The sequence below is a fragment of the Papaver somniferum genome, chromosome 9 (assembly GCF_003573695.1).
Source record: "Papaver somniferum cultivar HN1 chromosome 9, ASM357369v1, whole genome shotgun sequence".
Lineage (NCBI taxonomy): Eukaryota > Viridiplantae > Streptophyta > Magnoliopsida > Ranunculales > Papaveraceae > Papaver > Papaver somniferum.
The window spans coordinates 27,711,374-27,738,369 of record NC_039366.1 but is presented as its reverse complement, the minus strand read 5'-3'; the positions used below and the strand labels follow the sequence as shown (position 1 = coordinate 27,738,369).

Below are 26,996 nucleotides of genomic sequence, written 5' to 3'. Positions count from 1 at the left end.
CATGCGAAAATGGCATCTGTGATTAGAAGACTGGACAGTTTAGAGCTTCAAAAAGGTGATAAACCTAATACATCTGTCTCATGTAATCAGATGGAAATGTCCATGTGTTTTTTCTGTAAGAGCTCGGAACATTTAGCTGAAACTGTCCTGAATTGCATGAAATTAAGGAGTCTAGACTTGAGCAGGCCAATGCTTTGTACCAAAAACATGAGAACAACCCGTATTCTCAGACCTACAACCCAGGGTGGAGGAATCACCCTAATTTCTCATGGTATAAAGGGCCCGTACAAGGGGGTACAACAAGTAATAACCAAGGATATTCATATAATAGAAACTCCCTAGTACAAACACACACACAGTACCCTGTAGAGAAAATTCCTAGCTTTGATGATGGTGTAAACCAAATGAATCAAAATCTTTTGCAATATTAGAAGTTAAATGATCAGAGGCTTGCGAGTTTAAAACTAAAAATGGGTCAAATTTGTGATGCACTAAACGAGAGACAAAAAGGAAAACTCCCTAGTCAACCTCAACAAATTCAGAAAAGTGCATTTCAGGAAAGCACCTCAACTTGTAATGAGTCCTCTCATAGTCAAGTGAATGTTGTCACCACTCTTCGTAGTGGTAAGGTTGTTGACAAAAATTTAGGTGTATCCCAGTCGAGTGAGTCTAAATTAGACTCACCGATGCATACAACTCCACAGAAAACACCCATTGTGGAGAAGAAATCTGAGCATGATAGTGACTCTGAGAATTCCACTGATGTTAATGTCCATGCACCATCTATTGTGCCCGCTGCCCCTTTTCCACAACGGTTGGTGCAGCAGAAGAAAGGTACCAAATACAATGAGATGTTAGAAATGTTTAAACGAGTCAATATAAACATTCCTTTTCTGGAAGCAATCAAGCAGATACCTGCTTATGCTAAATTCCTGAAAGATTTATGTACACAAAAGCGGAAGCTTCATGTGCATAAGCGTGCCTTTCTCACTGAGCAGGTGAGTTCAATTATTCAAAACAAGACCCACCTAAGTTTAAATACCCAGGTAGTCCAACTATCGCATGCGCTATAGGTGACCATACAATTGATAGGGATTTGTTAGACTTAGGTGCAAGTGTGAACCTTTTGCCATATTCTGTATATGTGTAGTTAGATCTTGGGGAGCCGAAACCCACTCCTGTTACGCTAAAATTAGCGGACATATCTGTAAAAATTCCTCGTGGTATTGTTGAAGATGTGTTAATCAAGGTTGAAATTTTTTATTTCCCTATGGAATTTATTGTTTTATATACTCAACCTGTGCAAAACCCAAATTGTCACATTCCTGTTATTTTAGGATGTCCTTTCCTGGTGACGTCTAATGCTATTATAAACTGTCGTAATGGAGTGTTGAATTTATCTTTTGGTAACATGAATGTAAACCTGAATGTTTTTAACATTATTCAACAACCCATTGAGTGTGATGATACTGATTTGCATGAGATTAACATGATTGAGAGTCTGATCCAAGACTCATTGCCTGACATCTTATCTGTGGACCTTTGCAAGCATGTTTGGATAACTTTGACTTAGATCTTTTTGATTCTGAGTACATTAGTGAAGTCCACTCTTTGATTGAATCTGTACCACTCATGGATATTGCTAAATGGCAGGATGTTGTGGAACCACTTACACTTTCTGATTCTGAGGCTACCCCGTCTCTTGAAGAAGAACCTAAGCTTGATTTGAAACCATTGCCTGATACTTTGATATATACTTTCTTAGGTTCTTCTGAGACTCTGCCTGTCATTATTGCATCATGTTTAGAAACAGAACTGGAAAGTCAACTTTTAGAAGTTTTTAAATAACATAAAGAGGCCTTAGGTTGGACCATATCAAACCTTAAAGGTATAAATCCCACAATTTGCATGCATCACATAAATCTTGAAGAAAACACTAAACCATCTAGGGAAATGCAAAGTAGACTTAACCCCAACATGAGAGATGTTGTTAAAGGTGAGATTCTGAAACTGCTTGATGCGGGTATCATACACCCAATTCCAGATAGCCAGTGGGTCAGTCTTATTCAAGTTGTGCCCAAAAAGTCTGGCATTACTGTAGTTCAAAATGAAATGAATGAGCTTGTCCCCACTCGTGTGACCACAGAGTGGCGAGTTTGCATTGACTATAAGAAATTGAACACAGTAACAAAGAAAGACCATTCCCCCCCCCCCCTTCATTTACCAAATGCTAGAAAGGTTGTTGAGACATAGTCACTATTGTTTCTTAGATGGCTATTCGGGTTATAACCAGATTCATATAGTACCCGAAGATCAACCAAATACCACATTTACATGTCCTTATGGAACATTTGCTTATCGCCGTATGCCTTTTGGGTTGTGTAATGCACCTGCTACTTTTCAACGTTGAGGTAGATAAGGTCATTCTTGGGCCATGCCGGTTTTTACCATCGATTCATCAAAGATTTTAGTAAAATTTCAAACCCCTTGTGTAGTGTTCTTGCAAAAGATGTTGCATTTGTCTTTGATGATGCTTGTAAGGAAGCATGAAGAAATTAAAAGCTCTTCTCACAACTTCCCCTATAGTCAGACCACCCGACTGGACCTTACCATTTGAAATTATGTGTGATGCGTCTGACTATGTTGTAGGAGCTATTTTAGGACAAAGAGAAGACAAACTCCCTTATGTGATCTACTATGCTAGTAAAACACTTAATGATGCTCAACTAAATCATTCAACAACTGAGAAAGAATTACTAGTTATTGTGTTTGCTTTGGATAAGTTTAGATCATACTTGATAGGTTCTAAAGTCATCATATATTCTGACCATGCTGCATTGAAATATCTTTGTCTAAAAAAGATGCCAAGGCTCGTCTAATTCGATGGATACTCTTGTTATAAGATTTCAATCTCAAAATTCGAGATAAGAAAGAGTCTATAAATGTTGTTGCTGATCACTTGTCTAGATTGAATATTGAATCTATTGATGAATCTTTGCTTATTAGAGAATCATTCCCTGACGAACAATTGATGCTTGTGTCTGAAATGCCTTGGTTTGATGATATTGTTAACTACCTTGTTACTGGTAGAATTCCCTTACATTGGTCTAGACAACACCGCTCTAAACTCTTGTCTGAAGTGAAATATTTCTTTTGGGATGTCCCATACTTGCTTAAATACTTCCCTGACCAACTCATTAGGAGATGCGTCCCCAATTCTGAACAAAGAGATGTCATCTCTTTTTGTCATGACCATGCATGTGGAGGCCATTTTAGTGCCAAGAAAACTGTTGCAAAGATCTTGCAGAGCGGTTTCTATTGGCCATCATTGTTCAAAGATAGGCATGCCTTTTGTGTTGCTTGTGACCGATGCCAGAAATTAGGAAGTATCTCAAGAAGAAACATGATGCCCTTATAACGTATTTTGATTATTGAATTTTTTGATGTATGGGGTATTGATTTCATGGGTCCATTTCCTAACTCTGAAGGTATGTTATACATTCTTGTTGATGTTGATTATGTCTCTCAGTGGGTAGAATCCATTGCCTCCAAAACAAATGACCATAAAGTAGTTCTTTCTTTTCTTAAAGAAAACATTTTCTCTCGTTTTGGAACACCTAAAGCAATAATTAGTGATGGTGGTACTCATTTTTTCAATAGACCTTTTGAATCACTTATGCTCAAGTATGGAATCACTCACAAGGTATCAACACCATACCATCCACAAACTAGTGGCCAAGTAGAAGTTTCTAATAGGGAAATTAAGCATATTCTTGAAAAGATTGTTAATCATAGTAGGAAATATTGGTATTTACGTTTAAATGATGCTTTGTGGGCCTATAGAACTGCGTACAGAACTCCTATTGGCATGTTTCCTTATAGACTTGTGTATGGTAAAGCATGTCATCTACCTGTAGAGCTAGAACATCGTGCTTATTGGGCGGTTAAGAAATTGAACTTTGATCTTGATAAAGCTGGCACCCAAAGGAAACTTCAACTCAATGAGTTAGAAGAACTAAGAGATAATGCATATGATAGTGCCAAAATGTACAAAAATAGAATGAAAGTGTTTCATGACAAGAGCATTCTGCGCAAGTCTTTCACACCGGGTCAAAAAGCATTATTGTACAACACTCGTTTGCATTTTTTTCCAGGAAAGTTACGTTCTCGATGGTCAGGTCCATTCGTGGTACGTACCGTTTTTCCTCATGGAGTTGTTGAAATTGAAAATACAATATACAAGAACATCTTCAAGGTCAATGGTCAGAGACTAAAACCATTTCTGGAGCCACTTCCACCAAAAGTTGAGACCTTGGACTTGGAAGACCCTGTTTATGTGGACTAAAATGGTGCACCTGTGTACATACATATGGATTCAAGTCCATTCTCTTTCCCTTTTCTTTTTCTTTTTGCATAATTTTTTTTATGTGTGCTAACCAACCCTTTTGTCTTATCGTTCTAGATGTTGCTGATTGCTTTTAAAGCATTCATCCACTTCTGGTTTAACACCATCCTTTTGCATCTGGTAATCTCTTCCCCTTAAATCTAGTCTGCACTGTTCTCCTGGTATGTTGTTATATTTTTGCTCATATATTGAAACATTGAGGACAATGTTGGATTTAGGTTTGAGGGAGTATTTTGCATATAGAGTTTTTAGTCTTTTGCATTCAAAAAAAAATCAAAAATTCAAAATTTTTGAAATACTTGCATAAAACCTCCAACTTTTAGAGATTTCAGAGTCACTAGCATGCTTCTAGCTATGTTTACATAGAGAGTCTGACCGAAACAACTAAACTTGGAAGTACTGGAGAACACAATCGGGTTTCTTAGTTGTTAGAGAGTTAAAGTTGGATTTAACCATGTTGGTGGGAAAATTAGGTGCTGCAAAGATATTTGGTAGTAGAGTTGTGATCACCCTTAGTGGAGACTACCTATTTTACATCAAGCGAGGCACCGACCTTCATTTTTTCTGTGACTATCTAAAAAGTCCTTTTAGAGTGTGTGTTACCGTATGTAATTCCGGGTAGGAATGGTGAGATACCCACCTTCACACCACTTTCAACACTATTTTTGATCTCTTGAGTGCCAATTCCGTCAATCATGAGGATGACATATAAAGATGAAAACTCCTTGTTGTAGTTTGATTTGCAGTTAGCACCATTCTCTCTCTCTTGACAACATCAACAGATCCATAGAAACACATCATCATCAACGAGCAGAGCAACGTCAGAATACATGAAGAAAGTTGAAATAGTCCGAGGTTTACATGCAACAATTCAAGGAAAAGTAAAAAGTTCCTAGTCAAAGTGAAGATACAGTACAAAGAGCAGAATTCTATACACATTTGAAGAGGTATTTTACAAGAGCAAGGAAAAGAAAATAAGATGAGAATTAGTGAAGTTTATGAAATCAAGACAATACAGGTTGTTAAGAATTAAGTGATAAAGTACTTCATCCATGGCTTTAGTAGTTTCATTATTATTTTTTTTATTTTCAGTTTGTGTTAATTGTTTTAACCAACATATATATATATATATCACAGTTTGTTTTTGGTTTTGTTTAATAAACACCATGGTAAAGAAGATAATTTAAGAGGAAAATTCAAGCAACAAGAAATTGAAGAGAAGAATTAAAAATTGTCAAGTTTCTAAGGAGTTCAAAAGTTCATCATCAACATTTGAAGACCGAAGATTGAAGACGAAGACGTTTCTATGGATGCTATGAGAGTGGTGTTGATTGTCGATTGGATAGAAGGTAAGTGAGTACTCCCATCCTTGCTAATGATTGATTTCCTTTATTAGAGATCATCAGAAAAAGATTCTTTTTGTCCACGATTTTGTGGAGTCTCCAGAAATTATTTCGAAAGGTTTTCCTTCCCACCATTCAACGTGTGCAGGATTTCTCTCTTTATTCCTGTCTGTACAAATGAGAGACTAAAATAGCGGTCTTTTTGAGTGCAACTATCATAAAACCTTATTAGTGAGGCAGAAGTCGAGGCTTGTGATCACTCTCAAACCCGAATTCTTTCATATGGTATGGTTACTTCTCGCTCAACTCTTAAGGATGAGAATACGTTCTTTTGGTATTTCTAACTTCGTGTTACTAGCATGCAGAAACTCTATGTCCTCATAGATCCTTGGATGCTTAGGACTCCATTATGCTCTGAAGTTGGAGAAGGTTTTGTGGGTATACCTCTAGTAAACCCTCACAAGACTATAACTCGTCCATTAGGGACACCTAGGGGTCTAAAGGCTTAGTACATACGCTAAATGCATTCGATAGACCAGCGACAATGGCATAATTAGGATTTCCTAATTTTTATTTCACTTGAGGACAAGTAACATTCAGGTTTGGGGGTATTTGATGAGTGCCAAATAGTGCATATTTCTACACCTTTTTATTGGCATTTAACTCATCTTCTACGCTTTAAAATCATATATTAACCCAAATTCTGTATTTTCATTGTTTTCAAGAATAAATACTTGTACTAATTAATTTTGTGTTTTTAGGTACTAAATAAAACTTGGATGAATAGAGAAACCAAAAGAGCACAGAATTTGTGGCGAAGAAAGAGAGACAACAAATCTCCCGCTAGAAGGCAGTGAAGAATATTGTTTGCACCCCACCCGTAAGTGAAGAATGTTGCTTTCACATCTCAAAACTAGAAGTGGGATTGAGACACTAGCTTTGAAGAAGGTTTGAGCCTAGAAGAAGATTGTTCAAGTGATAAAACCCAAGGCCCAAATCTGTTTCCAACCTGAGCCGTCAGATTCTTAATTTCAGATGCTAAGCATCCAAGACATCTCCACACCGTGCATCAACATTTGCTGCTTCCGCCCAACAACGTAGCACTCGCTATTCATCTCCTTGTACGAACAGAGATCCAAACACACCTTCGCACGTCGTTCCTCTTCTCTCCAAACTCTGTAGAAACCTCACCTCATTCTCCCCATCAATCACTTCCATCCCCGACAAAACTCTTATCTCATCCACCTTCCCAGCAGCCATCAATCAACCTCCTAGTCTCCATCTATCTCCATCTTAGCTTCTTCTCCAAAACAGTAACCCTGGAAGCTAGGATTGAGAGAGATAAGGCTAGGATTATCTTCAAAAGAAGGCATCAAATCAAGGTTGCAGGCCTGGATTGCAGAGGGGGTTTGTCGAGAAAGCGCGTTTTGAGTGAGTGGTTGCTTTCTAATTATCAAATTTTAGTATTTGAGAAGAGAATTGGGTATAAATAGGGTTCTCTGTGAATTATGTAAACATCTGAGTTTAGTCGGATCAATTGCTAGCTTAATATAATTTGTGTTTTAATCATCTTCATCATGTTCTAAATTCACCTGCTAGGGTTTAGATGAATCCCTAGTTTACTACCTGTTATTCATGTTAATGGCAGTAATCTTGTTGTGTTTAAATATTTATATTGAAATCAGTCTTAGGGCTTCAAAACTTTACTTTCACAGTGTATGCCAGGCATCCATTGTAGTTAAAATAATCCTGTGTTGTTGAACTGCAACTCATGCTTAATCTTACATATTGATATTTTGATTAGTTGTGTCGTAAAAAGACAGTTAATGCTTAGGAGAAATACCTTAGTTGTGATTGGATCATTCATATCAAAGTGACCTTAGATACATTGAGGATTGACATCCCTCTTGTTATCAGTTATAGGGACAAGGTTAGTATCATTGAAGAACAACTAGTGTAAGTTAGTGGTGGACTCAAAGGCCCTAGTACTCCCCTCATCATTTGTTCTATTTACTTGCCTTGTATCTTGCTTTACTATTTCTGCTACTATCAAATATCTTTGTCGTATCGACACAACCAACCCCTTTGGTTACTTCTCACTGAATCAGTATAGAAATACCGTAACTTAAATCTACACCCACCTTGTCTCTGTGGGATCGACCTGTATTTGCACCTTACACAATTATAAACCTACCAGTATGGTCCATAATTGTTTGTGAATTGTGCTGGGCATCAAGTTTGCCACCAGTAGCTTTCCATCAACCATGAGGAACAACTCGGTATCATGAACATCAATCTTACCATCCCTCCAGGAACCCTCCTTTGTAATAAGAAAGTTTGAGAGCTCATTTGAAGAAGGTCTCAAATGCTCAGGTTGCGGTAATTAGAAATCACCAACCCGAGACAAGTTCAAAAGCTCAGTAATGATTTGACGATTCACAAGAATAATTTTTCCAATAGTTTTGAAAGTGCAGTTGACCGTGTCGGGTTCATGCAGGTTTGCATAATATTGAGCTGTCATTTTTATATGGGATTTTCCTATGGGATGAAGAATTATACCCCATTCAAGATTCTCAAAGAAACCAGAAAGATGTTCTACCCTAATTTCCGAGGGATTATACATCTTTTCCATAATAGGCCTTTTTGTATTATATTCCACATAATAATCACAAGCCTCCCTGTCAACGAACCTAGTTTGCAAACTTAGATCATAAAACGTATTTTCATGATTGTGAGCACCTGAACTCTCACCACGACTTGGTCTCTTCCTAGATGCCATTGAGAATTGAATAAAACTTAAAGTGATGAAGAAGAACTCACCGGGTACTCGAACTGCCGTTAATGGAGAAGCTACCGAACTGGAAGAAATAAGGAAATAAGGACAAACCCGTTGAGTAGTTTTTTGTTGTAAATTTAATGGTACCAAGAACACTCAAAACGATTGAGAAATGAGGTTTTTGAAGATTAAGAGTTTGCGAACTTTTGAGTTTTCTTTTACAAAGTTATCGAACAAGAGAAGATGGAGAAGAAAACAAGAGAAGAGCTTCTGTTTATACGTGCAACCGACCGAACTGTTCCTGAACCGGTAAAACTAGTCCATGCACCAAAACCAACCAGATCTGGTTCGTGGCCTATTTCACACATGTGAGTCGCAAAAGATGGATCAAGAGCTAAATGGGTTTATTCTAAAACTCGTTTGGTTGAAATCTGAGAGGTAAAAATTTCGAACAGATTTAATATCTTGACTCCAAGAGAGAAATTCTTTCCAGCAACTTTTGCATCTAGATGGGTTGAGAAATGCCCAAACAACTGAATTAATGAAAACTTCACAAGACATTAGACAACCAAAAGATTTAATTTTTTTATGTTTGTGATGTCTTGTTTTATACACTTTTATCAGCACGAACATGGAATAGTTTTTAGCAGAGCGCAAGGCAACTTCCTTGGAAGAGAGTGACATCTTAGCTTTTTTGCTAAAGATCAATATCCTGTCATTATGATAAATTTTTTCCGGAATAGACTCATGTAATGAATTCTATTCAAGAGAGATATTTTCAGTTGAATGAGGCTTATACTCCGTTTGTAATACAACCAATGCATGACTCGTTGTATTACAAAGAAATGGAACACTGCACTCACATCAATAAGAGCATTATTTATCATAAAATGATTTAATCTATCGAGAAAGTCTTGTCCTTTTTGGAGAACACTCTCAACATCAGAACAAAGATCCCCAAGGAGTCTTTCGACTTCTGAAAAAGCTTCGAGCGATTTTATCCCAGAAGGAGGATGAGATATAATATTTTCTACACATTTAATCAATCAGATGTGGAAGAATATTTTGTACCTCCTGGATCTGGTGGTGCATTTATTGAGATAGTACTTCTTCCAAAAAGTTAGATTACTACAAACACAGACTTATGAGGTCTTAGCGTGTTTTCCTACTCTGATACCAATTGAAAACACAAGGATATAACAACCACACCCAATATTTCGTTCGGAAATCTGTATGGACTAACTCTAATATAATTCCAAGAGAATCAACTAGACAGTCAGGCTCAATCAAGGAAAGATATCCAAGATTTATATCTCTTTCTCAAATCAATCAGAAAATAAACAGGATGGAACCCGTGAACTGATTGGTATGATAAATACTTGAACGGTACCAAAGACCAATGTTCAAGTGTCAATCAATTTCTATCAACAACCAAAGGTTCGATGTACCAATTGATTGAACTACGCACAACCTGTGATATTTCAATTATATAAACAAATATAATGCGGAAAAGAAATAACACAGACACCAGAAGTTTTGTTAACGAGGAAACCACAAATGCAGAAAAACCCCAGGACCTAGTCCAGTTTTGAACACCACACTGTATTAAGCCGCTACAGACACTAGCCTACCACAAGTTAACTTCGGAATGGAATGTAGTTGAGCCCTAACCATGTTCACACTGATTAAGGTACAATCGCATTCCTTACGTCTCTGAATCCAAGCAGGACTCTACGCACTTGATTCCCTTAGCTGATCTCACCCATAACTAAGAGTTGTTACGTCCCAAAGTCGAAGACTTATAAACAAATATGTCTCACACAGATAAGTCTATTCTGATAGATAAATATGTCTCCCACATAAGTACATATAAAGTTTTGTTCCGTCTTATAATAAATCAAGGTGAACATGAACCAATTGATAATCCATCTTATATTCCCGAAAAACAGCCTTGAAATATCAATCACCTCACAATAACTTAACTATATGTTAGTAGAAGAAGTTATTGTGGAATCACAAAGAATGGGACGAAGAGCTTTGTGATTACTTTTTATATCTTACCTATCGGAGATAAATCTCGATCAAATCTTATAGAATATAATACTCAATACGATAGAAGAAGTAAGATCAGAACACACAACTACATAGAAAATAGTTGGGTCTGACTTCAGAATCCCAATGAAGTCTTTAAGTCGTTAACCTATAATGGTTTTAGGAAAAACCTAGGTTAAAGGAGAATCGATTCTAGTCGCAACTAGTATCATACAAAAGTGTGGGGATTAGGTTTTCCAATTGCTAAAGTTCCCCCTTATATAGTCTTCAAATCAGGGTTTGATAGCTTAAAAACAAAGCAATCAATATTCACCATTAGATGAAACCCGATTTAAGATTCAAGCTAAGTTTGATTAAAACCAACGCAATATATCTCCACCGTTAGATGGTGTTGTAGTAATTCGATTTGCGGTAAATACGGATTCGATGCTCGGTCTTGAATAAATTTATAAACAAAAATATATACAAAATTGTCACAGGATCAAGAGATACCGGGACTCAGGATTTCACCAATTCTTATACTCATGCGATTCAATTATTAATTCTAGACAATTAAAGCTTATATTGATAACAAATATCGACTCTTACTTTGCCAAAAATAGATTTTGTAAGTATTATATGTAAATCATAAGCATGATGCATCAAGAATCTCATGGATTAAGCATACATCATCAGACAAAATCACAAATAATCAATAAAATTCATAATTCCATTCATAATAGTGCAAATAGTCATAAAAGAATTAAATAAAATTACTCATGCATAAAGAATGGTTTCCTCCATCATCCCAGTATTGGGGTTTAGCTACTCATAATAATCATATTCTCAAAATACATACTTGATGCTCAAAATATGATTAAAAGAGTGAAAAATATAAAACAGTGGTTCTGCGACCCACAAAATTCGTCCAGAAAGAAACGATACCAGTGAGCTGCAGTAAAACAATGACACCCAGCTGCTGCTGTTGACGCTGCAGAAAATAAGACTGCTCTGAGCAGTCCGTTCTTCGTGTTCTTCAAGGTTTGTTAATGGCAGCAGCAGCAGCAGTTACAATTCCTGCAACTCCTCCTGCGCATCTCTGCTGGCCTCCCAATCGACCCCTAACTATTCATCCACCTTCTCTGACATAAAACCAACTATTTATAGGCTTTAAATCCCCTTGAAACTCGATCAAACCCCTTGGAAATCTCCATTATTCTTTACGGGTTGTTTGAAGAATAATCTTCTTCTTGTTGCGTTACAGGCTGTTTCTAGCTATTCTCTCGTCTCAAATATCTTCTAGGACTTTTACCCAACTGTTTTGATGTATATCCCACGCAAGATATCCCATAAATCTCTCAAACTAATCTCAAACCCTAAACAGAAACCGTGTGCACTGTCTTGACTTTGTGTGGATTTTCTGACTTATCCAGCCCAATTAGATGGGTCTAATCGCTTCTAACAGGTCCCTTATGTCTTGTAGAGTCCGTGGGTACCAAATTTGCCCATTTAATCGCCTCCTAGGTCGCTCAAATCATTGATCCAAAACTGTTGACGCTGCTGCCTTTTTTCCCGCCAAAATCCAGTTTTGAAACTTTGAAGATGACCTCCCCCTATCCAGTTCCGGTGTCCCTTTAGTACATGCCCTGAAATGGGGTGCCCCTTAGTAATTAGGTTACCCCTTATCCAAAGTGAGAGTCCGTATAGTAATTTTCTCCCACGAGCGCAAAAACCACTTTTTAGCCAATTTCGCCGCAAAAGCTTATTTCTCCAAAAACACCTACAAAGACATAAAATAACCAAATAAGTACAAATAGAGTACTAACAATATAACAATTGGGACAAATTAGACACATAAATGCGTCTATCAAATACCCCCAAACTTATTATTTGCTAGTCCTCGAGCAAATCTAATCTAAAATAAAATGACTACACTTAGCACGTGCAGTAAGCCGTTAAACCACTAGGTGGCCCTAGTGGCGGAGTGTTGTCTCCGGGGGGTTTACCAGAGGTGTACCCACAAAACCTTAATACTCCAGAGCTTAGCTATCTACGCAGAACCTTGGAAGGCACTAAAGAATCTCCTTGGTTGGCATACTTATTGACTACAGGAAGAAGTACCCTGATGCGAAATTCCAATTGATGTACACGAGTTTGCACTCAAGCATACTAAAATTCATATAAAGTGACAGAGCTCTACTCAGATAGTTGCACTATGGACATCATATTCGGAGTCTAAACTAATCACATGGATAGATCAAGAAGATGGATATAGAAAACATAGATGGTTTTGATGTTTACTAAGTGAACGACGTTTCCCATATCTGTCTGAAGGCCTCCGCCAAAATGAACCTATCCTAATGGATTGAGATACTAGTCTGACTAATATCAACACACTGGCATATACAAGGGTACCAGTGGTCGATAACCTAACTCTAGGTCAACACAACTGGCATATACAAGGGTACCAGTGGTCGACTTTATTGAATTTATTCCTTTTGGTCAAATGGTCTGGTCTCAATTTTTTTTTTTTTTTTTTTTTTTTTTACTTTTTGGTAACTACCATTTTTTTTTCATCTTTTTTTTCATCTTTTTTTTCAACTTTTTTTTTTTTTTTTTTTTTCATGGTATCTCAATCACTCTAATTCACCCTAGCATTGGTAACAACTTGAATCGTGGGCCCCACCTATCACTTAGAGAAACATAGTTTAAAAACAAAATAAAATAAAAATAGAAGTGAAAAGGACTCAACGAGATATGGTGAAACTATCATGTTATTTCTAACACCTGAGCTCTGTGCTTTTATGAATAGACTCTTTAGATGTTTCCATCTAATCAGATTGGTTCCTCAAACTCCTACAATCAAAATGCTTCCATCCACTTAGATTAGTTAGTGCAATCCTCAATAGGCATAAATTTCTAAGCTCTGGAGTTTATTTATTCATACTAAAAAGTTTCTCCCATACCCCCAAACTTAAACCTAACATTGTCCTCAATGTTCTAAAGATGAAATTAAAAGCATGAACAAGGAGAAACTGTTACCATTTGAAATGAAAGAGTTACGGAAGGATATTACCTGGTTGCATGAGATTGGGTTACCTCCCAAGAAGTGCTAAGTTTAAAGTCTTCAGCCAGACTAAGAAAAGTATTAGTCAACTCGAACCGTATAACAGTAGCCGGAATAACTGTGGGTCTTTAACACCAAAAAGAGCTGACAAAAGGAAACTGCAGTGAACCAAGAAAATGTACAAGACTAGCATGCCCTTACCTAGTTTCCTGATTAAGATATCTATATCTAATTGTGGTTCAGGTTCAGGTTCTATAAAAGGGTCTAAATATATTTCTTTAGGCTGCAACTCCTCAAAATTGAGATCCGAATTATTAGGTCCTAGAGTCTGTAAGTACTTAAATAAGAACTTAGAAGCACAAAATAATAACCTAAATAATTGAGGATCCTCTAAGTCAATCAGGTTTGACTTACATAATTGACCACAGTGAGAGTAGTGGTCATTCTTAAGAAAATGTGTCGATTCTAATATCCTAAAGTAATTAGGTTTAGTCTCAGAACTTAATAATTGACACATTTGAAATTTATACGTTCCCACAATTGTTTGAAAAATATTTGGTGGGAAAACAAAGTCGATCTTAGTATCATAGCCTGGTCTAACCTCATCAACCAGAGGATGGGTTTCTAACAACTGAACTTCCTTATGGACATCACTAGGTTCAGGAAAACGAGTATGAAAGTAATCTTGTAAAATGGTTGAGGCATTGATGTCAAGTCCTAAGTGTGGGGACTTTCTGAGAGTTAAAGGTAAGGCACTAGGGAAGTGATAATCACCCCCAAACTTAGAGTTTTCAGTTTCTCTAGATAGACCTCTAATTTTTCTTGAATTTCCGTATCTTCAGAGTCCTTAAAATATTCAAGAGATTCTTCTAAGTTATTATCAGGTAGTGCATCTTTACTCATCTCTACGGGTCTATCTTCTTCTTCCAAGACTATTGTTTCTAAGTCGCTAGACTCTAAAACAGTATTTTCGAAATGAACCCGTTCCTCTAAACCACTATCGGCTTCGTAATCAAAAGGAAAAACTACATCGTCTAAAACGGTGGTATCCCTAATCAAATCCTCGTCCTTTTGAATAGGTGAATAATCATAAAAATTATTTGGATTTGAAGTAGAAATAATATAATCACTATAAAGCTCAATTGGATTACTAGATTCCTGATTACTATGCCTACATGTTTCAGATTCTTCATCACTACTATCCTCATCATCATAATAGTACGAAGATGATTGAACCTTATCTAAATAAGTAGTGTTACCAATTATAACCTCGTTATCTTGATTATGTGAAAAAGTATCTTCATTCTCAAGGGTATTATTGGATACACTATATTGGCAATTCAAGTTATTTCGAGCAATACTTTCATTCGTCTCTAACTCAAGTCTACGTGTCGACTCAGCTATCCTCTCAAGGGTCTCTTCCAAAGAAAGTTCCCTTAGTGTAGGATCTAAGTTTTGAGTTAATCTATTGAGGATATCTTCTACAGATTCAGTTGTTGTTGCAGTTCTTTCGTCCATAACTACATTATTCACCTCATCTAATTTATACGTCGATTCAGCTAACTGACGTGATGACTTAGCTAAATTCCTGAGAGTCTCTTCTAGAGAAGGAATAGGAACTGAAGGATCATAATAAGGACTACTTTTCAAAAGTTTGATTGTATCCTCTAAAGACGAAGAACTAGTATTATAATCTTCTTGCTCGTATGACTGATGCGCGTGCGGATAGTAATTGGGCTCACCATGGTATGAACCATAACCTTGAAAAGGTTGGCGTCCCCAGTCACTATTCTCACTATGGTCATAATACTGATGATGTCCATATTCAAATTCAGGTCGATATTCATTGTATTGGCTTCTATCATACCAGTTCGACATTCTTAATTGCAGGGGAATTCTACGCAATCACAAACAAGTCCGACTCGACCAAATCAAACCTATAGAATCTAGCAAACAAAAAGCATGATGGCTCCACTTAGATTGTTTTCTAGACCAGCTTCTATTCCTTCGAAAAGGAATTCGTTACAATTTGAGCACACCCCTCTGGAATCAATCCGAGCTAATGTAAGTTGAATCGAGGCGAGGGAAGCTCAGTGGAGCTTTGATACCCAAGGCCTCACCGCTATCACAAGGCGGCGCAGTCACGCATTCAACTCACAGAAACCATCATGAACTTTGAAATGTGCTTAAAGAGCAACCAATATTTTTCGAACGAGTTTCCTATTAAGCTCGTTACCCTATTGGTCTCGTTCTATTCAAAATTTTAGGCTTAGGTTCGCGTTTGGTTTCGTTTTCCTAAGGCGGGCAAGAAGGAAACGGTGATGAAATCCGAGTCCTTATCTTGTTTAGGCCAGGCCTTGCCCTTTACTAGGAAAATAAAGACAGTCCGGTTCGTCCTCAAACAATTATCACCTTAAGGCAGACAGTAACCCGCTTGCAGGAGATTCGCGGGTGTTTCGATTGGACTTACCTCCCGTACCAGACGGGCGATGAACCGTTGTCGTCGACTCGGGCCACGACTCCTATGACGTGTGCGAACCCGAGGGGCCGAGACGATATAGTAATCGTCGTCCTTCCCTGCAAACAGTTTGTATTTAATTTTTTTTTTAATTTATAACCCTTCCGTAGGGTTTTAAAAATAATGTCCAAAGTCCAGAATAAAGTCCAAATAAAAAGTCCAAAATTACAAAAATTATGAAAAATAAAGCCTATTTACAAATTCTAAAAATAAATAAATAAAAGCTATATACAAAAAAATAATAATAATAAAAATTAAATCCAAAAAAAAATTATGTCTTTTTCTTCTTCTCTTTTAGCTTTTAACTTTTAGCTTTAAGCTTTTTGTTCCCAAGTCCTTAGTATTCCACTTCGAACCTGTAAATCAAAGACACAAAAAGAAACGTAAAAAGGAACAAATAATAGTAAAAAAATAAAATAAAATAATAAACCTAAAAACAAATCTATATACAAGTCCGCGCTGGCGCCATTTTGTTGTAGTAATTCGATTGCGGTAAATACGGATTCGATGCTCGGTCTTGAATAGATTTATAAACAAAAATATATACAAAATTGTCACAGGATCAAGAGATACCGGGACTCAGGATTTCACCAATTCTTATACTCATGCGATTCAATTATTAATTCTAGACAATTAAAGCTTATATTGATAACAAATATCGACTCTTACTTTGCCAAAAATAGATTTTGTAAGTATTATATGTAAATCATAAGCATGATGCATCAAGAATCTCATGGATTAAGCATACATCATCAGACAAAATCACAAATAATCAATAAAATTCATAATTCCATTCATAATAGTGCAAATAGTCATAAAAGAATTAAATAAAATTACTCATGCATAAAGAATGGTTTCCTCCATCATCCCAGTATTGGGGTTTAGCTACTCATAATAATCATGTTCTCAAAATACATACTTGATGCTCAAAATATGATTAAAAGAGTGAAAAATATAAAACAGTGGTTCTGTGACCCACAAATTCGTCCAGAAAGAAACGATACCAGTGAGCTGCAGTAAAACAACGACACCCATGCTGCTGTTGACGCTGCAGAAATAAGACTGCTCTGAGCAGTCCGTTCTTCGTGTTCTTCAAGGTTTGTTAATGGCAGCAGCAGCAGCAGGTACAATTCCTGCAACTCCTCCTGCGCCTCTCTGCTGGCCTCCCAATCGACCCCTAACTCTTCATCCCCCTTCTCTGACATAAAACCAACTATTTATAGGCTTTAAATCCCCTTGAAACTCGATCAAACCCCTTGGAAATCTCCATTATTCTTTACGGGTTGTTTGAAGAATAATCTTCTTCTTGTTGCGTTACATGCTGTTTCTAGATATTCTCTCGTCTCAAATATCTTCTAGGACTTTTACCCAACTGTTTTGATGTATATCCCACGCAAGATATCCCATAAATCTCTCAAACTAATCTCAAACCCTAAACAGAAACCGTGTGCACTGTCTTGACTTTGTGTGGATTTTCTGACTTATCCAGCCCAATTAGATGGGTATAATCGCTTCTAACAGGTCCCTTATGTCTTGTAGAGTCCGTGGGTACCAAATTTTCCCATTTAATCGCCTCCTAGGTCGCTCAAATCATTGATCCAAAACTGTTGACGCTGCTGCCTTTTTTCCCGCCAAAATCCAGTTTTGAAACTTTGAAGATGACCTCCCTCTATCTAGTTCCGGAGTCCCTTTAGTACATGCCCTGAAATGGGGTGCCCCTTAGTAATTAGGTTACCCCTTATCCAAAGTGAGAGTCCGTATAGTAATTTTCTCCCACGAGCGCAAAAACCACTTTTTAGCCAATTTCGCCGCAAAAGCTTATTTCTCCAAAAACACCTACAAAGACATAAAATAACCAAATAAGTACAATATCGAGTACTAACAATATATACAAATGAGCTATATTAGACACATAAATGACTCTATCAGATGGTCTTAGCTTGTTACACACAAATTAAATATACCTTCATTTAGATAATGGGTAACCGTACCTAAACGTGTATATTGAGTTGGCTCAACAATAGTTAACCGAAGTTAGCCATATGAACACTTTTGTATTCACCACATTCATCTAACACTTCTAGATAAAATATGATGATCAATCAAACATGAAAGATAATCAAATGAATCTAATTGCGTTACTCATAGAGTTGTTCAATTGTTTATATTGTCGTAAAAGTATACAAGACACAAACATTAAGCCACGGTTTGCAAAGATTGCATTTCTTAATTTATAAATTTATTTGTTCATGAGTATGAAATCATAGTAAACCGATTTTAAAATTTTAACCACTTAGTTTGCAAACAGGTACACAAACTTAAGTTTCGGACTTTGGTATTGTTCAGCAGTTTGCAAACCGTTATGCATACTGTCGTCCCGGACCGTAACTCAGGTAGAACCGTTTGCATATTGGTATGAATACTTAGTTCCCGGACTTTAACAGTTAAAATCGTTCGCATACTGGTAGGCAAACTTGGTTTTCGGGCCTGAATCATACCAAAACAGTTTGCATACTGGTATGCATACTGTGATGTATCCAGACAAAGGTTAATTATTCTAAACTCCCATTTCAATCATTGAAACATCCTTAGAAGACGACAATAGCTGTTTCAGACAGACTATTAATTTATAGGTAATTTTCAAGTGATCGAATGATCAATACGAAACATCTCGAGTCGACATCAAATAACGGTCTCACACAAATCATGTAAGATGTTTCAGGGCATTTTTCACATGATCATCTTTTGACTTATTATTTAGTTTCCAACAAATAAATTGTGTCCAACTAAACTCGTCAAGAATAATGATGAATGTAGCTAAAGCAAAAAAATTTCAACACATATTTCGAGAAATAGATAACCGAGTTAAACTCAGCTCGAAATATCAAATGTGTATATTATAAAACTCTATATAGCTATACGACTTAGTCTCAATAGGAGATAGAATTTCTGTGTGATAGATAAGTTTTAGTCTCCACATACCTTTTGTTGATGAAGTTCCTCAAATCTCTCCTCAGTAGATCTTCGTCTGGACACTTAGGTATGCTTACCCGTATTCATGCTTGAGTCGGTTATGTTCTAAAATCGGTTTGTTCATGAACTAATACATTTATATAATTAGGAATGCAATCTTTTGCAAACCGTGGCTATAATGTTCATGAATTGATTCTAGTGAATCAAAATCGATTTTTCTTCAATTGTGTCTTTTATACTTCTATGAGAATATAACAATTGAACAACTCTAGAACTAGTTTTACTTGAGTCATTTGAACTAGTTATGGTTAAGATGAACAAGGTTGATATGAAAGTGTTCATATGGCTAACTTTGGTTAACTATTGTTGAGACAACACAGGTGTACACGTTTAGGTACGATTACTCATATCTAAATGAAGTCACTTTTCATTTGTGTGTAACAAGCTAAGTTCGATCTAACAGTTGAAAGATATTAACTTGAGTCTAATCAGGTTTTCATCTAACGGTGAACATTGAATACTTTGTTACCAAGACCTCAAGAAGTGGTGAATCTTGAGATGGAAGAAGACATCAAAGGATGTGATTTTGTTCAAGAACTTGTCTTGAAAAAACGATTGAAAGGAAAGAGTACAACTCCTGGATTGGAGAATCTGTCAAGGATTTAATTCCTTTTCAAAATGACTCTAGGGTCGAATTTGCAAATCTTCAATTGCAAATAAATCAACTTATTGATGGTCAGACCAAAATCCTTGATAATCAAAAGATCTTGATCAGGAATCAGAAGAAACTCACCATGGACTGTGTCAAAGCTAGGCATCTTTCCCGTATTTTTGATCGGAAAGTTAATGTTCTAACTCATGAACATGGAGTATCTACGGTCAAAAGAATCAAGGATATTGATGATACCTTTTATGATAGACCTTTTCAAAGGTATGATGTTATCAAAGAAACTTTATTTTTGTTTGGTCTAGGAAATTTCTTATGATAATTTATTCTTGGTTTTAAGAAGGATAACTAGGGTTTGGAATATCCATTATTGTGAGTACACATCGCTATTTCCAACCATTTTCATCTTGCAATGTTTTTAGATTTATTTATTTAAATTCTAAAGTTTATTTGGAAGATGATTTTGCAGTATTAATATTTATTGGTTTTATATGTTACAAAAATTGTTATAGGATATGTGTGTTTGCATCCGTGAACTATGATTTTCCCATATATGTCAAAAGTTAAGCCTATTTAGTCATTATGCAAATATTGATGGAAGATAGGATGAACTTTTTATTGCAAAGATTAAGTCTATTATATGTCTGTATGCAAATATTGATGAAAATAAAATGAATCTTTGAATATTCCGCAGTATTGGTCTTTCCCTGATCCACTTCTATGTGAAAGTTAAGTTCTCTTATGTTGAGCATTTCCGATTAAATTAATCATGGGTTCTCTTGTGGTTAATTTAATTGAGTTTTCTGGATACAAATACATGTTTCATGTAATTTGTTAATGTCCAAAGAAATCCTTTTTTTCTTGTAAAAGTAAGGTCACTCTTGTTGTTCTTTCGGGAATGACATTTTATGAGGGAGATTTCTTAATTGAACTTGTGCTTAATTGCCAAATCTTTGTGGGGGAGTGCGGCTGTGGAATATTGTAGGAGTTTTCTTGTATCTTTATAAAATCCTTGATGAATACACTAAGTTTTGACTATGTGAAATCATCGAAACAAAGTTGATATGTTCTCTTTTAGTCATGAAGTATCTCCTTGATGATCCCACTAGTTTTCGTACCTTTGCCAATGTATATTGACAAAAAGGAGGAGAATTAATGTGTAGTTCACACTATAAATACATATGATTTACAGATCATTATGTAAGGGGGAGTGGTTTTCATGTGAGATGAAGTATTGACTAAGGAGGAGTGATATATATCACCATATTATTGTTGTCAAAGTTGTGATACAATTGGACTTTAATGTTGTGTAATAATACGATGACACTGTATAACAATGACTGAGAGCTACTGTTTTCTTATTGTTATATCTACGAATCTTCAACAACTATGATGCTGAGTTGAACATGGTCAGAATCACTGGAGAACTTGGAAGTGATGAAGATTTCGATTAATGTTAAAGAACCAAGGAAATCAAGCATTTGGATGAGAAGCTACAAAGTTTATTTATTTGTAATCCATATGTATTGATAGTTTTGTCACTAAAATTGACAAAGGGGGAGATTGTTAGAGCACTTCTCGGTCAAACTCGCAAGCGTTGCTATCTCAAGCTTGTTGTCAAGTTTAGTTACCAAAACTATAAGTCTTGATATCTAGTCTACTTATAGCTAAGTCTCGGATTAGGATAGAAAGTGTAGTTGAGCATTAGACTTCACGACGTTCATCGATTGAAGAAGAAGAACTACTAAAGGGAGCTTGTGGAACTTCATCAACAAAAGGTATGTGGAGACTTGAACTCATATATCACTCAAAATTTTATCTACTCTATCTCCTATTTGATACAAAAGTCTTATAGCTATATAGACTTCAATTATACACATTTAATATTTCGAGCTGAGTTTAACTCCCTTACACATTTCTCGAAATATGTGTTGGTAAGCTTTCGCTTTAACTAAGTTCATCTTATATTCTTGGCGAAAGTCAAAAGATGATCATGTGAAAATCGCCTTGTAACATCTTACATGATTTGTGTGAGACAGTCATTTGATGTAGACTCAGAATGTTTTGTATTGATCATTCGATCGCTTGAAAATTTCTTTGAAGCTAATAGTTCGTGTGAGACAGCTATTGTCGTCTTCTAAGAATGTTTCAATGATTGAAATGGGAGTTTAGAACAAATAACCATGATTGGATATAACACAATATGCGTACTTGTATGCTAACTGTTGCAAGTTATTCCAAGTACGGGAACCATAGTATGCATACCCGTATGCGTACTGGTTGGTTAATGAAAGTCCGGGAACTTAGTATGCACACCGGTATGCATACTGGCGTGAGTTTCAAGTTCCGGAAATTCAACTGAGTTTGGAAGGTATGCATACCCGTTCGCATACTGGTGAACCCAAACTTAGTATGGCCACTTAGGTATGCGTATCTGTATGCATACTTGAGTAGGTTATGTTCTAAAATCAGTTTGTTCATGAACTAACACATTTATATAATAAGGAATCTAATCTTTTGCAAACCGTGGCTATAATGTTCAAGAATTGATTCGAGTGAATCAAAATCGATTTTACTTCAATTGTGTCTTGTATATTTCTATGAGAATATAAACAATTGAACAACTCTAGAACTAGTTTCATTTGAGTCATTTGAACTAGTTGTGGTTAAGATGAACAAGGTTGATATGAAAGTGTTCATATGGCTAACTTCGGTTAACTATTGTTGAGCCAACAAAGGTGTACACGTTTAGGTACAGTTACTCATATATAAATGAAGTCACTTTTCAATTGTGTGTAACAAGCTAAGTTCGATCTAACAGTTGAAAGATATTAGCTTGAGTCTAATCAGGTTTTCATCTAACCGTGAATATTGAATGCTATGCAAACCTTGATTTGAAGACTATATAAGGGAGAACTCTAGCAACTGGGAAACCTAATCCCCATACCTCTTGTGTGATACTAGTTGCGACTAGAGTCGATTCTCCTTTAACCTTAGGTTTTTCCAAAACCCAGTAGGTTAACGACTTAAAGACTGCATTGGGATTGAGTACTATCTTCTCTAAGATTTGCTCGATATTTAATTTCCGATAGGCAAGATAAAAAGTAGTCACAAACATCTTTGTCTCATCGTTTGTGATTCCACATCTTGTTTCACTACCATACAATTAATATTATTGCGAGGTGATTGATATTACTAGGCTGTTCTTCGGGAATATAAGTCCGGTGTATCAATTGGTTCCTTTTCACCTTGATTTATCAAAAGACAGAACAAAACTCATAGGTATATTTGTGGGAGACAAATTTATCTATTGAATAGACTTTTCTATGTGAGAAAAATTGGTTTATCAAGTCTTCAAATTTGGGTCGTAGCAACTCTTAGTTGTGGGTGAGATCAACTAAGGGAATCAAGTGCACAGAATTCGCCGTGGGTTTTAGAGGCATAAGGAACGCGAATGTACCTTGATCAGTGTGAGATTGATTAGGGTTCAACTACATTCCAGTCCGAATTTAACTTGGAGTAGGCTAGTGTATGTAACAGCTTGATACAGTGTGGTGTTAGAATATGGACTAGGTCCCGGGGTTTTTCTGCATTTGCGGTTTCCTCGTTAACAAAACTTCTGGTGTCTGTGTTATTTCTTTTCTGCATTATATTTTCTATATAATTGAAATATCACCGGTTGTGCGTAAGTTCAATCAATTGTGAATCCAACCTTTGGTTGTTGAGTAAATTGATTGACACTTGGATATTGGTTTTTGATACCGTCCAAGTTATTTCTTCAATTCAATCGGGCTCGCAAATTCCTATTTGTTTAATTGAAGATTGAATTAAGAAATTGAGATACAACTCTTGGATATATTTTTCTTAAGATTGAGTCTGACTGTCTAGTTGATTCTATTGAAAGTATATTGTAGTTAGTCCATACAGATTGCTAATCGAAATATTGGGTGTAGTTGTTGTACCCCCCGCGTTTTCAGTATGCTAGTGTCTGTAACGGCTTAATATAGTTTGGTGTTCAAATCTGGACGAGGTCCCGGAGTTTTTCTGCTATTGCAGTTTCCTCGTTAACAAAACTTCTGGTGTCTTGTGATTTTCCTTTTCCGCATATTTTTTTTTATCTTCATAATAGGATTTACACAAGTAGCACATATTCAATCTTAGTAGATATATCCATATAATTAAGATCAATTACAAGACCAGTTTCTTGTAGAATCCGTATCTTGAAAGATAGATAACAAGTTTCACTCTTGGCATAATTCACATCAGAATATTTGGATACGACTAGATTGATCTTGGATATTGATTTTTGAGATCATCCAAGTACTCTTCTTAACAATCACGTTCACGGGGTCCATAGTCTATACTTTCTAATTGAGAAGAGATATATAAACTATATATACATATTGTCAAGGATCATTAAGTTTGCCTACTTGCAGTTGTATTAGGTTTTGTCCATATAGGTTGTCGAACGAAAAAGTTGGTGGTATACTTAGTATCTTCTGCTTTTCACTTAGTAAGGGATCAGTCTTACTAGAAATCCTTAGGATTGTTCTTATTAAAGTTCTTTGTTTAAGGGATGGATCCTAGAATAGGTCATTTGACTCATTTTCAACCACAAAACAAGTTTCACAATTCTACTTCCTTAAACCATGTAAGCATAGTTTTCGAGGTGTGTGAAAAAGCAGGGGTCTAACAACACCACCCAATATTTCGCTTAGCAATCTGTATGGACAAACTGCAATATACTTTTTATGAGAATCAACTACACAGTTAGACTCAATCAATAAAAAGATATATCAAAGAGTTGATATTTCAATCTCTCGATTTGATCTTTACTCAAGCAAATGGAAATCTGCGAGTCTTTATCAAAGAGAGATAACTTGGACGGTACCAAAGACCAATATCCAAGGATCAATCAATATCAATTAACAACCAAAGGTTGGATTTCCAATTGAAGATCTTTAATGCACAACCTGTATTATTTCAATTATATAAAAACTATAATGCGGAAAATAAATAACACATACATCAGAAGTTTTGTTAACGAGGAAACCGCAAATGCAGAAAAACCCCGGGACCTAGTCCAGATTGAATACACACTGTATTAAGCCGCTACAGACACTAGCCTACTCCAAGCTAACTTCGGACTTGACTATAGTTGAACCCCAATCAGTCTCCCACTAATTCAAGGTACAGTTGTACTCCTACACCTCTGATCCCAGCAGGATACTTCACACTTGATTCCCTTAGCTGATCTCACCCACAACTAAGAGTTGTTGCAACCCAAAATCGCAAACTTGATAATAAACAAATCTGTCTCACACAGAAAAGTTTATCAAAGGATAAATCTGTCTCCCACATAAAAACCCTAGGTTTTGTTCCGTTTGAAGATATAAAATCAAGGTGAACATGAATCAATTGATAATCCGGTCTTATATTCCCGAAGAACAGCCTAGATTAATCAATCACCTCTCAACAATCCTTCTTGACTACACAAGCGGTTTGTTGAGGAATCACAAACAATGAGACGAAGATGTTTGTGACTTCTTTATCTTGCCTATCGGAGAACTCTCACGATCTCAAGCCAATCAATAGATTGTACTCTTACGATAGAAGATGCAAGATCAGATCACACAACTACGATAAAAGTATTATCGATTTGGCTTCACAATCCCAGTGAAGTCTTTAAGTCGCTAATCTGGTTTTAGAGAAGAAAACCAAAGGTTAAAAGAGAATCGACTCTAGCGAGCGCACTAGTATCACACAGACGTATAGGGATTAGTTTTCCCCAATGCTAGACGTCTCATTTATATAGCCTTCAAATCAGGGTTTTTCCTTAGTTACAAAGCAATCCATATTCACCGTTAGATGAAAACCTGATTTAGATTCAAGATAATATTTCTCAATCGTTAGATCGAAAAATTAGCTTGTCACACACACTAAGGTATACGTTTACTGGGTTTGTGAAAACCGTGCCAAAACGTGTACATGTATGTTGGTTCAACATAGTAACCCAAAAGTTTAACCATATGAGTATTTCATATTAATCTAGTTCTTCTTCACCATAAGTAGTTCAATTGACTCAAATGAACTAGTTAGAGAGTTTTTCAATTTCTATGAGATCTTATGTAACTACACAAGACACAATTGAAACAAAGATGATTCGATTCGATGAATCGGCTCATGAACTTTATATCCACGGTTTGCATAAAGCATTCCTTAGTAATTTAAGTTTCATGTTCAGAGCACATCTTTAGATCATAACCACTTAAGCTCACAAACAAGTTCGCGGACTTAAGGCAACCGACAGATTTTTCCAAACTCAGCAGAAAATCTCGGCAAAGAAACTTTCGCCAGTTCGCGGACAAGGTTCGCGGACTAAACACGCAAACGAGTTTTTGGAAAATCCCTGCATAAATTCTCGGTAAGAGAACTTCCGTCAGTTCGCGGACTGATTTCGCGGACTTGGCAAAGCCAATTCCTCCGGTTTCTCTCAATCAACAAAGTTCGAAAACTTCGGATTAAGGAATACATGGTCATGTAATATAAACTCTTATTCCAATCATTGAGACATTCTCAGAGGACGTTATATAGCCGATATTCACAGACCGTTTCACGTCAGAGCAATTCTCAAAATAATTGAAACTTTTCATGACTTTCGTCACTAGGTGAAGATAAACTTGATCAAAGCGAAACGCTTTACCAACACACGATTTCGAGAAAAAGATAAGTAGGTGAATACTCAGCTCGAAATGTCAAATGTGTATGATCCAGTCTATATAACATACGACTTTTTGTCTCATAAGAAGTAGGAGATAGAATAGACAAACTTTTGAGTGATAGATAAGTTCAAGTCTCCACATACCTTTTTGTTGATGAAGTTCCATGGTTCCTTGAGTAGATCTTCGTCGTTGTATGATGAATCGCCATGAAGTCCTTGAGCTCAACTACACTTTTCTATCCTAGTCCGAGACTTAGCTATGTAGACTAAAAATCAAGACTCATAGTTTTGATCACTAACATTGACAAACATGCTTGATATAGAAACGCATGCAAGGTCGACCGATCTATGCTCTAACAATCTCCCCCTTTGTCAATTTTAGTGACAAAACTATTAATACATATGGAATACAAAAATTATAACTTTAGTGGCTCCTATTCCATAGTCTAATCTTCAACGTTCCTTGAAATATTCGTTCTTCCAAGTACTCCAATG

At 36.3% G+C, this 26,996-nt stretch overlaps 2 protein-coding genes across 2 annotated transcripts; both read left to right on the top strand.

The window, feature by feature from the left end:
- The first annotated feature begins 470 nt into the window (after positions 1–470).
- LOC113311649 lies at positions 471–1,848 on the top strand. Its single transcript, XM_026560459.1, has 3 exons — positions 471–998; positions 1,151–1,552; positions 1,654–1,848. Exons 1-3 carry the CDS (start codon positions 471–473, stop codon positions 1,846–1,848), a joined length of 1,125 nt encoding a protein of 374 aa, XP_026416244.1.
- A 698-nt stretch (positions 1,849–2,546) lies between these two features.
- LOC113311648 lies at positions 2,547–4,345 on the top strand. The gene is made up of 3 exons (XM_026560458.1): positions 2,547–2,802; positions 3,489–3,684; positions 3,844–4,345. Exons 1-3 carry the CDS (start codon positions 2,547–2,549, stop codon positions 4,343–4,345), a joined length of 954 nt encoding a protein of 317 aa, XP_026416243.1.
- Positions 4,346–26,996: the final 22,651 nt, after the last annotated feature.